At 42.8% G+C, this 13013-nt stretch overlaps 1 protein-coding gene across 17 annotated transcripts in view; it reads left to right on the plus strand.

Annotated features, from left to right (window-relative positions):
• Window positions 1–13013, plus strand: part of KIAA1217 (KIAA1217 ortholog) — a 374649-nt gene that overhangs the window by 349355 nt on the left and 12281 nt on the right. For all 17 annotated transcript variants that reach the window (XM_069776954.1, XM_069777068.1, XM_069777043.1 and 14 more), the window contains 6 exons: window positions 2581–2711; window positions 2957–3104; window positions 4772–5273; window positions 6008–6188; window positions 11935–12089; window positions 12708–12854. In XM_069776954.1, the coding sequence (XP_069633055.1) occupies window positions 2581–2711; window positions 2957–3104; window positions 4772–5273; window positions 6008–6188; window positions 11935–12089; window positions 12708–12854 (1264 nt within the window). The remainder of the gene's footprint in view (window positions 1–2580; window positions 2712–2956; window positions 3105–4771; window positions 5274–6007; window positions 6189–11934; window positions 12090–12707; window positions 12855–13013) is intronic.

Here is a 13013-nt window from a genome sequence, read left to right on the forward strand (position 1 = left end):
TCCAGTCCCCTGATCATCTTCATGGCCCTCCTCTGGACCCACTCCAACAGATCCATGTTTTTCTTATGTTGGGGCCCCCAGAGCTGAACACAGTACTCCAGATGGGGTCTCACGAGAGTGGAGTAGAGGGGCAGAATCACCTCCCTCAACCTGCTAGCCACACTTCTTTTGATGCAGCCAGGATGTGATTGGCTTTCTGGGCTGCGAGCACACATTGCTGGCTCGTATTCAGTTTTTCACCCACTAACACCCCCAAATCCTTCTCCTCAGGGCTGCTCTCAATCCACTCATCACCCAGCCACTATTTGTGCTTGGGATTGCCCAACTGATGTGCAGGACCTGGCACTTGGCCTTGTTGAAGTTCATAAGGTTCACACGGGCCCACCTCTCAAACCTGTTAAGGTCCCTCTGGATGGCATCCCTTCCCTCCAGCGTGTTGACTGCACCACACCGCTTGGTGTCATTGGCAAACTTGCTGAGGGCGCACTCAATCCCACTTTCTATGTCTTAAACTGCGCCTGTCCCAATACCGACCCCTGAGGAACACCACTCATCACTTGTCTCCACACAGACATCGAGCTGTTGACCACAACTCTTTGAGTGCGACCATGCAGCCAATTCCTTATCCACTGAGTGGTCCATCTGTCAAATCCATGTCCCTCCAATTTAGAGACAAGGATGTTGTGCGGGACAGTGTCAAATACTTTGCACAAGTCCAGGTAGATGACTGTTGCTCTTCCCTTATCCACTGATGCTGTAAGCCTGTTGTAGAAGGCCACCAAATCTGTCAGGCATGATTTGCCCTTAGTGAAGCTGTGTTGACTGTCACCAATCACCTCCTTATTTTCCATGTGCCCTAGCATAGTTTCCAGGAGGATCTACTCCATGATCTTGCCAGGCACAGAGGTGAGAGTGACTGGCCTGTAGTTCCTCGGGTCTTCCTTTTTTCCCTTTTTAAAAATGGGGGTTATGTTTGCCCTTTTCCAGTCAGTGGGAACTTCCCTGGACTGCCACAACTTCTCAAATGTGATGAAGAGTAGCTTAGCCACTTCATTCCCCAGTTCCCTCAGGACCCATGGATGCATCTCATCAGGTCCCTTGGACTTGTGCACTTTCAGATTCCTTAGATGGTCTCAAACCTGATCATGTCCTATGGCGGGAGGTTGTTCATTCTCCCAGTCCCTGCCTTTGCCTTCTGTGTCTTGGGCGGTCTGCATGGAGCACTTGCTGGTGAAGACTGAGGCAAAAAGGTCATTGAGTACCTCAGCCTTCTCCATGTCCCAGGTAACCAGGTCTCCCGTTTTCTTCTGGAGAGGGCCCACATTTTCCCTAGTCTTCCTTTTATCACCAACATACCTATAGAAGGTACCTATAGAATAAATATGGAATATATATAGGTACCTATAGAATAAATATTCAAGAGATGATCCTTTTATGGTATTTCCATAGGTGTTTGTATAGTTGTGCTTAATGCATTTCAGGGTTTTTTGAGAAATTTTTAAGCTTAGGACGAGAGGAGATGGCCTCAAGTTGCGCCAGGGGAGGTTTAGATTGGATATTAGAAAAAAAATTTCTTTACTGAAAGGGTTGTCAGGCATTGGAACAGGCTGCCCAGGGAAGTGGTGGAGTCACCATCCCTGGAAGTGTTCAAAAAACTCATAGACGAGGCACTTCAGACATGGTTTAGTGGGCATGGTGGTGTTGGGTTATGGTTGGACTTGATGATCTTAAAGGTCTTTTCCAACCTAAATGATTCTATGATTCTATGTTTCTGTGTGGAAACTCCAGCTAAATCAATGTGGTCTCAACCTTAAATGGAAAAATAAAGTTTATGTGTCTGAATGATTGTGAAAATTTATGTGAAGTATGGAAGCACTGGAAAAAATATTGGGAAAGGTAATGAGGAAGTACCAGATGGAGCTGGAGGAAGTATGGGACAGCACTGGTTGGAAAAAACATCTTCAGTGATTCATTCTTGAATCCAAATCCAAATGCTGAGCAAGAGCTGCACACAATGCACACTTGCTCTTTCAGTCTGGCTCCTCAGGGAAGCAGGACCCTGTATCCTGTCTAGCAGGATCTCGCAGATAAACAAGGTTGCGTCAAGGGGCCATTAGTGCCAGTTTTGGGATTGTTACTTCACTGTTGGGCAATCCTTTGCATGTCATCAGCAATGAGAAAATGCAAGGTGCAAACCAGTACTGGATGTAGTGGTACGGTGTGTCTGTACCCTTCTAGGATTTGCATCCCCAGAAGGCTGGCTGTTAGATGTGTTTCACCACCCCACCTGCCCTTTGTAGTGTAGCTGCCCTGAGGTCAATATGCTCTGCACATCTGCAGCCTGTCAGGGAGATCAATGACTTGGGCTGGTTACAAGCCTGTTCCTCTGCTGTGAGTGCAAACGTCCAGCATCCTCACCTCCCCTCATAGTACCCTGCTGGTTTTTTCAGCCTGTGGTGTCAGATTTAAAGATGCCACAGCTGAGGTTTCTGGTTTAGTTTACCTCGTTCATTTACATATATTTGATTGTGATGTGAAAGTCCTGCTTGCATTTTATGTCCACTTTTTTTGTTTTGCCAGTGAGCTGGAGGCATTTGTTGAAGATCTGAAGAGGGACTCCACTGCTTCCAGCAAGACAGTTACACTGAAAGATGTTGAAGATGGAGCCTTTCTTTTGCGTCAAGTGGGAGAAGCTGTTGCCACCCTGAAAGGTATGTGCTTTTCCTTTGTACTTTCGGTTCTTTTCTTTTAACCACAGTGGCTGAGAACAGTTTTGCCTTTGATCTGGGGGCATTAACTTTCACTTCCAAAAAGATTTAAAGTTGGGATTAAGGAGCTTGTTGCATGGCCCCTGGAGAGATGTAGACAGTCAACTGTTTAACATTCACCCCATCATCCATTTCTCCCCAGAGGTTTTATCATTCCCTCTTGAGCTTCACTGTTGTTGTCTTTGCAGGAGAGTTCCCAACATTGCAGAATAAAATGCGTGCGATCCTCCGGATTGAGGTAGAAGCTGTGAGGTTCCTAAAGGAAGAACCACACAAGCTAGACAGCTTGCTGAAACGTGTACGCAGCATGACGGATATCCTTACCATGCTCAGGAGGTGATTTTTTTATTTTTTTTTTTCTTCAAAACTGAAGAATTTTCTCAAGCAGGGCTGGAACAGCTTGTGGGTTTGGGTTCTCCCCCTCTCACCAGGCAATTTTGAGAAATGCACCTTGCTTCCAGTATTTTATAGATTCTTCCTAGAGCCCTCTCAAAGGAAAACAAATAATTAGCCTGTGCTCTGTGCAGTGGTTCTGTTTTGAACAACAGCCCCAGTCATCATGGTCTTATGATTGAAACTAGGTCCCTCTGAACTCAACACTTCCAGATTTGGGAAGTACCTGGATGAGAAAGCTTACAGAGTGGCATCAGTCCCATATCTGAGCTAATTAACTGTAGGCATTTACAGCAATCTAAGCTAACAGAAATATTCTCTGACAATGAAACGTGCGGCCCCAAAAATGTAACAGTAAGAAGTAAACCAGGAAAAGATTCTAAGTGGATAAAGATATCCTAAACCTTCTGAGAGACAGAAATATTTTTCAATATGCTTGTGAATTCATGCAAATTCTTTATTCTGTTCTTTGCAAGGAAGATGTGTTAGAGAAAGGTGAAATATTAGATAAGATTTGTGTCCACTAAGTGCCAGTGTTTAGCTATGTTTGTCAGAATATATGAGCAGCAAATGACTGCTGCTTTATATGAGGCAATAGGCATTGGATTTAATTCCTACTCAAAACCAGTGAATCAGGCCAAACTGTCAGTGGTGGTGGTCTCAATTTTATTTCACTTACAAGAAAATGTAAGTCATAAGCCTATTGATGCTACCATTATTCTAAGGAATGTAGGGTTGTCATTGTTTCCATATATTCTGGAGCATATGTAAAATGGATTTGCCAGTACTAGCAGATGGATAAAATGGTTTATGTAACAGGTCATCTAAGAGCCATCACTTATTTTTCCTTGTAGATAAACATCTATATTAGTTTCCTTTTCTTAAAAACTACTACAGTTATTTCCTGTCTTGCCCTGTTTGGGAAAAAAAACCAATAAGCTATGCATGCCAAAGTTTTACTAAAAGTAATTTTTTGCAGCAAAATTATGTACTCAGCCTCATAAAGTCTGTTTCAGTAATGGAAAAACTGATGGCATTTGATGGCTAGCAACACTCTGAAGCTAAGTCATTTCACAGCTAGCTGCCAGAAATAGTTGACTTTTCACATCCTTAGCTCATCCTACCCCGAACTCTGACAGACAAGACCTTCATGAAGTAACATTTGAAGGGGTTTTTTTGGCAATTTGCCAAACTTCTACCTTACATTCTATGTAACTATCACTTTTTGTGCTAATAGTCCAGGAACATCTTGTTTAGCTAGATACAGTGTATAAAATTTAAGAAGTCAACTGATTTCCATTCTCCATCTAAAATCAACCCACTGTAACTCATGGTTTGGTCAAAAAGTGCCAGTACATCCATGAAGGTTTGTAAACATTTTAAAAGGCAAAAGCATCCTAATTAGAGTGGCCTCTTTAAAACTCTGAGTCCCTGAGTCTGACAGAAAGCTATAAAATTACACAACTGAGAGCATCTGGAAGAAAAAAAACTATTTTGATGTTTTTGATACAGGTGCTTTTCCCTTGCAGAAGTTTATTGTTAAGTATTACTCGTGACTTGCCTGTATGCTAACCATGTGCCACGCTGTTGTGTTCAATTTGGCTGGGCAGACATGTTACAGAAGGACTGCTGAGGGGTGTGGATCCATCCCAAGCCGTGCAATATTCTGCCTTGGAAAAGGCCACTGCAGCTGATGCTCTGAAAAACCAGGAGGAGTTGAAGCATGCCCAGGGACATGCACAGCAAAACCTCACAGCAATCACATCAGAGTCCCAGGTGTCATCAGTCAAGTCAGAAGTCATCCCCTTCTCAACAATGACGGTCCATCACGTGCAGAGCTCGCCTGTTGTCATCCATCAGTCTCAGCACTCATCAGCCCTGGTCAACCATGCCCAGAGTTCACCCACTGCAGCCAGTCACAGCGAAGGTGTGCCAGCGGGTGGCCACCTCTCAGCCACCCCACCAGCCCCCCTGCAAGAGCCCACAACAGGATCCCAGCCCACACAAGCCACGCCAGCACCACAGGTCTCTGTCAATGGCACCACCATGCAAAGTCTTTTCATTGAGGAAATTCACAGTGCAAGTACCAGAAACCGAGCTGTATCAATTGAGGTACGGTGTATTCTACTCAACCAGTTGTCCTCTCTTTGGGCCTGAGCTCCCAGTTTCACTCTTGAGACTGCAGGTGGGATTATTCAACTGCATTCTGGGGATTTATGCACTTAACCCCTAACTACACCATGCAGTGCTGAAGATACCCTCTGATTTTAAATGCAACAGGGTAATAACATGTAACCAAAAATGAGTAACCGTGTTTTTTAAATAACCTTTATAGAAAAAAAATTAAAAATCTTTTTTGGAAAACCTTATTTTTGAACAATAACATGATTCTCGGGCAACACTTGCATCAGTGGATTTCATTCACTCTTTAAATCTCCATATTCCTCATTATGGAGAGGTAAAAGTGAAAGAGTGTGAAGTTCCAGTGGTTTCACACAGAGATATTGAGAAAACCCACAAGTGAACTCTCATCTCTTATTACAGACATGCACTTTAATCACCAGTGTGATATAGTAAGGCAGTGACCCAGATTTAAATTTTGCCTTTGTTTCTTTAGTGAGCAGTGGCCACTGTCAGTCTGTCATGTGTTTGTGCCATATGTAGCACAATGGAAGTCAGAACCACTGTACAATTAGTGTTAATATATATTATTTCCTCTAGTTGCTGACTAGAACTGAAAGAATCTATCCGTATCCACCTATAATGTTTACACATGGAATTTTTTAAAGTAAGTGATCACAACAGAAGTCAGAGAAATAAGTAGATGCTTTACTGTTTTTGTCTAGAAAGCTGAAAAGAAGTGGGAAGAGAAAAGACAAAACCTCGATCACTATAATGGAAAGGAATTTGAAAAGCTCTTGGAAGAGGCACAGGCCAATATAATGAAGTCAATTCCTAACCTAGAGATGCCTCCCCAGCCAGCAGCCCTGCCTAAAGGGGATGCAGTGGAAAAGCTAGAAGTCTCAGGTAAGGTTTGCTAGAGTAAATGATGCTGAAGAATTGCATATCCAGAAAAGAGAGGTTATTTTTCCTACTTCCTAGAATGGTTTCAGTTTACAGATTTCTGTGTTCTTGATCATACCTGTGAGTATGTCCCTGAGGAATAATGCAGGTCCTGGGGACAGGATCCAGTGATTTTGCAGATGCCAGTGTAGGTAACCGGCTGAACATGGATTTCCCTGTATTGCAACTGAGAGAGTGAGTGTGTCCTCTGGAGATAAAGACCTCTTATGAGCAGGAGAGTAAGAGTACACTTTGCTTTTGACAGAGATGAGACTTACCTGTGTACTATACCATATCTATATCTATATCTATATCTAGTATACTGTGTTCAGTTTTGCACTTAAAAGTCCAGCATTACAGAGAGCTCTGGAAAGAATCACAGAGTTTGAGCACAAATGATCTTACCATCAGAAACCTAAAAAGTTCTTTTTGTAGACATATTTGTTATCAAAAGAAGATCAAGACATGCCTGAGGTTTCTGAGGGTAAGGAGGCCTTTTAACTTTGCAGAACATGTTCCAGTAAGTTCTAACAATTGGAAGCTGAAGCTAGAAAAAGCTACATTAAAAATTAGCTGTCAAATTTGACGTTCAGTGTAACTAATCACTGAAGTTTAATTATGAACATATGGGATTCTCTGCCACTTCAAATCTTCAAGCAATACTATGTTTCTTTCTGAAAGGCTGCTCAGACACAAGCTCTGTGCATGATGCAGGACCTGCTTAAAGAAATTCTTGAACCCATGTTAAGTGGAAATTCCGACTATTTTATCTTAATGATCCTTGCTAACTTCATAATCTTAAACTATAAATACAACCAGTGTTTTGGATGAGTCCCTCAGAGATCTGAAAATGATCTGTGATGCTACATAACAGAGTTGTCTTGGGGAAGTGGATAGATACGTAGGAATGAAGGAGAGTGACTTTCACAGTAAGCATTCTGGCTGTCCATAGCTATAATATAGATATATCAAGTTTCAAATTGAATGTGAGTCAGACTGCAACCCTGTAGCAAAAAAAAGGCAAACATCATAATGAGATGAACAGGAATATCTACAAGACCACTAGGAATCTGCCTAGCAGTGGTGAGCTCTTACATAGAAATTCCCAAACTCAATGTTTTGGACTTCAAGGAAGACTGAACAAATAGGAGGGAGTCAAGATGACAGTGATCATAATGACCAGAGCTCTAAAAAAACATGATCTCTGGGGAACAAAAAAGAAAGAATTGGTTTTGTTTAGCGTGATGAAGCAAAGGCTGAAGAAGGACAAAGCAATCTCTGAATAGATAAAAATCTGCTAAAAAAAGAAAAGACCAACTTGCTTTGTGTGGGTAGAACAGCAGCAGAAGTTGGCAATTGCAACCAGGAAGATCCAGGTTAAGTATTAGGGAAAAACCTGATAATGATAGGGAAAGTGAAGCACTGAAGAAGGCTGTATGAGGCAATGAGGAGGATGTAAGATCCCCATCATTGGAGAGAATGGCTTAGACTAGCATTGATCAAGAATTATGTAGGTAGAGCTAATTTGTGGTAGCAGGATGGTGGGGTGTCCTTCCAGTCCTATATCTTTCACAATTTAACATAAAAATACATGTCTGAATTTCTTCAAAGTTCAAGGAGCAAAGAAGATGCCTCAGCCAAACCTTGGATTTACCTCATTAGCCAAATGTGAGTCACCTACAAAATTCTTACCCAGCTACTTAAGCAATAGTCCCTCTGGCTCAGCAGTCTGTCTCTGACAGAGGCAATGGGAGATACTGTCTGTGGGCAGCACAGGATGTGGCCACCTTCTGCAGTCTGCTAGTACTCCCCCAGCACCCCCAACTGCTACTAGAGGGAATATCCCAACCTCCTCCTTTTCATATCCATTATGGACCTTTTATCCAGTAATTCCTGTATACCTGCTTATACCATTTGCATCCCCACTGCTGTGGCAGCAAGCTCCCCATCTTGTGAAGCTTTCCTTCATCTATTTGAAACTGATCTCATACCGGCTTCACTGAGATCCCCATAGTTCTAATATTTTGCAATTTGCAAAATAACAGCTCTGCATTCCCTTTATAAAATCATGAAGGCAGTGGATAAAACCTTGATCATATCCTGGAGGTCTCAGCCTGCCCCACAGGCTCCAAACTGCAAACTTGCAGCCTTTCTGGTCCCTCCATCTAGGCCAGCTGCTCCCTCTCCAGGCTCATTTCAGTTGCCCTTCTCTAACTCCACTGTGTTCTTCTGGAGCTGTGGAGACCAGACCTGCATGCTGCACTCAAGGTGTTGTAAACAGCTGCAAAGCAATGCCCTGGAGCTTGCGTAGACAAATTCATATAGAATTTGGGAGGAGTGTTTTCAGATGCAGCATTTTGTTCCAGGCGCAGCTTTAACACTGACAAGTTGTAGCTCCTTGGATGTTTCACAACATACATGTTTAAAATAAATTCTGTTGAACCTTGTAAAATAATTTTAGAATTCTGGCACCATTCAGCAAGGTTACTGGCTATCAGCACAATTATCTTGTATAATGTGTGGCATAAATAGAAGAAGTCAGTGAAAATAAATACCATATGGGTGCAGTGAGCTGTGACATCTTAAGAAGTGCAGAGCACAATAACAGAAGTTTTGTAACTTGCATAGTTAACTAATCCACTTCTGGGATACAATTTTGCACAGTGTGTAGCCAGCAGATTTAAAGAGAAATTTGATGAGATTGCAACATTTGCCTTCTGTTGTGCATAATGGATCCTGTAATAGTAACATAAATAAGGGAACAGCAAAACTTTTCCTTAATAGCTGCTAAACATCTCACATGCCACCCAACTCTTCTATGATTCAAGATGAAAATTTCAGTATCAGTCTGCTGTAGACTAGAAAACTGAGCAACATAAGGAAAGAGAGACCACCTACCTACTAATATAGCACATAAGACATTTTGGCCATGAATTAGCAGAGTCCTCTGTGGCCTTCACTGCAGAACCCAGACAGATCACGTTGCCAGAATATGTTGTCTCAGCCATTCTCCACACAGAATCCAATTAAGAAACTTTTTTTTCCCCCCCCTGCAAAGCACAAAACAAAGTAAAATTACACACTTTACACAATTTTGCAGATGACTCTGCAAATAATTCTTTAATGTCTTGACTCTAACTCAACTTTGTTATCAAGATTGTTCAGTAAAAAATATGGGGAATGTCTCTAGCATGTACATTAGAAATTGGGCTCCTTCATCTCTCTTTGTGCCTTCATATGTGAGACTACCCAGATTTTTGCAAGTGCTGAGTGATAGTAGCTTCCATTAAGGACAGTTTGCTTATCTGACTACAAAGGCTGCCCCGAGGCAGGCATTAGTATTTTGAGATCTTTTTAAGACATGTTGGATTTTTTTGGTGCAAGTAGAAGTTTGCATGGTGGGAGAAATTCATTCCAGTCTGTCTGTGCCTGTTGAAGAATGCTTCAGCTCAGTGAAACAGCTGGCAATGAACAACTCCCATTTTGTTCACAGAAGTGCTTGAGCCCTTTGGCACCATAGAAAGTTCCATAAAGTAATGTTTTTGTTCATGGGTAGTCTCAGACTTAGTGAGTTGTATTTGTCCATTTACTCCTCCCTCTTTAAATATGCTAGAACAACTCAGCCATAGGAAAAATAAAGTATTAGAATAAGGTCTTTTCCTCATTTTTTTCCTCCAAATGTTTTTTTCCTTCCCATTTAGATTGGGGAAATATAATTGTTTAGTAAAGAAAATGGAAATCCAGCTTTGAAGTTTTGTCTTGCCCAGTGTCATTGCATTGACTGTGAGCAAACCCTATCACAACCTCTCCTTAATGACTCCAGCTGGGGAGTGAGGGCGATTAGCCTTTGATAGCCTGTGCACCTGCCACACTCACTGACAATTTCTCTTGCTCGTGTTTCTCCTTTTTATTTGAAGATGGAGATAGATGATGTCTCACAGATGTGAAAGAGGTGGTGGGAATCATTCTCTCTTTGTGCCTTCCATGTCTCTCATCCAGCATTGCTCTTAATAAGTATGAGAAAAACTTTGGTATTCTTGCAGTCAGAGCTGCTACCCATTTGAGGGTAATGGGTTGAGCCCATTAAAAGAAGTAGTGATTTGCACAGGCCCTACATCATAGTCTGCTAAACACCATGTTAGAGAATTACTCTGATTTTACAGTAGCATATCTTACCTTGCGCTGGTAGAAGTAAATCTGATGTCACTAAAAACTGAGTGGTGTGTATTGACCAAAGAAGTGGTCTAATGTAAAGTGCATCTGGAAATTCACTCTTCTTGCAATTCTGCAAGTGAGTGCCAGATAACCAGGGAGGGAGATAATACAGCTGAGCATTTCTTTAAGCTTAAGCAGCTTCAAAGATCATTTGAGCTAAGAAGGGAATGAAGATGAGGCCAGGTCAGGCAAAGGCTCCATCCAGGCCCAGGGGCCAGCCGGCATGTCGGGGGAGCCTGACACAGCCCCAGGAGCGGGCAGTTATGCAATAATTTGCCCAGAGGGAACACTTAGCCCTAAACAGCTGGGTAATCCCAAAAGCAGGAGGTTTTATCTTTCTGGGTTATATTTATTCCAGCTGTTTATATAAGACTGAGTAGCTGCAGAAAGGTCATTCTCTCGCTCTTGAAAATAAACATCGTAAACAGCAGTGTGAAAACATGCCTGTTGACATGTGTGGTACTTAGCTTGTGACCAGAAACACATAGGGAATGGTCACAAGCAGGGTAATGCTGCTTCTGGAAAAAATGCTGTCCAGTGATGGTGGGGAAGAGGAAGTGGCAGCTGGGTGGGGAAGATTCATGGGGGGATGGGGGGAATGCCAGTTTGAGAAACTGGTCTTCTCTCAGAAGACTCTCCTCGGAAAGCAAGGACTGGCTCTGCTCAGCTGTTGTATTTGGTATTTGAATCTTTGTGGGTTAGCAAAATATATATAGGGCTCTTATATGATAATTCAAAGGCAAAACTATGCATTCCTGGAATAGTTAGTAGTAAGTTAAGTGAGAATAAATGCTGTCTTAGAAGAGGAGGAAGTACAGTTGCCCCTGGTGGTCCCCTGCCCTGTTCAGGGGCGAGAGGACTCATTGAACCGCAGAGGTGGCATCTCTAGAGCGGTGTTTACACTTTCCCTCTCACCCTTTGTCTGGACTTAGCTAGTTTTGTCCAACTATAAGATGGACAAAACTCTTCAGTTCCTCTCCTAGCACCTTGCTGGCAGTACCTCCCAGGCAGAGCAGAAATGTGTGCTGTTGCCTCAGAATTCCCAAGAACAATGAGAAGCCTCCAGGCTTGGTGTCTTGCTAGTATCCATGTCAGTGGCCATGCCTTCAAAGGAGACTATCGGGCACTACCTGTAAGCAGGTGCCCAGCTGAACCTGCACCTTTACATGTTTCTTTACAAGTGATTAATCTACAAATATGTTCTCTGCTATCACACTTCTACACCAAGGGCTGAAACCCAGCTACAGTGGCATGGAGGACAGGACTTTTGCTGAAAATTTCTGAGTGAAGTGACCCAGTTTCTCTGTGCAAGTGCAGCACTGTTTACTTTCGTTCGAGGCGGTTCCACTTGATTCCCAAATGTGTTTCTATTCGTATATATTCAGCAGTAGGACCTTTTAAGACATATTTTTCCTTTCCAGTTGAGGCAGGGATGCATCTACTTTTTTCCCCTTCTTCACCTATGCTCACTTTGTGCTGCTCTGTTTACCTGCAGAAGAAGTTCCTGATGGAGAACAGGATAATGACAAGCTGACCAAGTCTCCACCCCCTCCACCTCCACGGCGCAGTTACCTGCCAGGGTCAGGACTAACCACAACGAGATCAGGAGATGTCATCTATGCAGCCAGAAAAGAGGCTACTGCTGTCAAGGTCTGATGATTCAGACTCTAGGCAATCAGACTGTTGCTAAGTGGCTGGCACAGAGAAGCATCCCCAGGCTTGGGTTGGGTCTATAAACCACAAAATAAGTTGGGACAGAGCTACATCCTGGAGGGCTACTGAAACTGCTTACCAGGAAACACTACTGTTAGGCCAAATGAACAAGTGAGGTTTGATCAGTTCTGTTTACAGGAGTCTTGCTGCTCTTATATCCTAGCAATGTAGAAGGCAAGTCACAGGCTGCTTTCATTTAGAGTGGTAAGAAGATTAAAAATAAAAAAAGCTTGCCTTACACAGATGGGGAAGATCAGCTCAGATTTGAGGGCATTTTTACAAAAATGTTGCAAATTAGTTTCTTTGGGCTTCTTTTCCCCATCTGTTCTCTGAAGGAAGTGGAGGGAAGTCCAAGTTAGGAAGCTTTTTAATCTATGAACATGCTATCACATCAGCACTATTGGTTGCTTTTAAACTGATGAAGTAGCAGTCTCTTTAAAAAGGAAGAGGGACCTTGCAACATGGGAGTTGCAGTAGTGTTGAATTTTCTGTGTTTGCTTTGCATCAGGAGGGCTCTACTATATTGTCTGACTGTGCTTTCTCATCCCCTTGTAGGAATGCAGTGAAGATGCTGGGCAAACAGCACAATCCAAAGCCCCTAAAGAGGATCAGGCATTGTCTCGGAGCACAGGACATGATGTAGCATCAGCTGCAAAAGATGAAGAGGAAGAGGAAGGAGATAAAATAATGGCAGAATTACAGGTATGCCTTTTGGATTGCACATGAAGACACCTGTGCCTGATATCACTTCTAGGGCCTCAGCACAATTTCTAGCTCAGAACGTGAAGGAAAGTAGGTCTTCCAGTCTCACCCGGTCCCACTTTATTGTACTGGGTGATACATGTTTTGTAAGCACCGCCC

This window comes from Haliaeetus albicilla, chromosome 2 (assembly GCF_947461875.1).
Source record: "Haliaeetus albicilla chromosome 2, bHalAlb1.1, whole genome shotgun sequence".
NCBI classification, from domain to species: Eukaryota; Metazoa; Chordata; class Aves; order Accipitriformes; family Accipitridae; genus Haliaeetus; species Haliaeetus albicilla.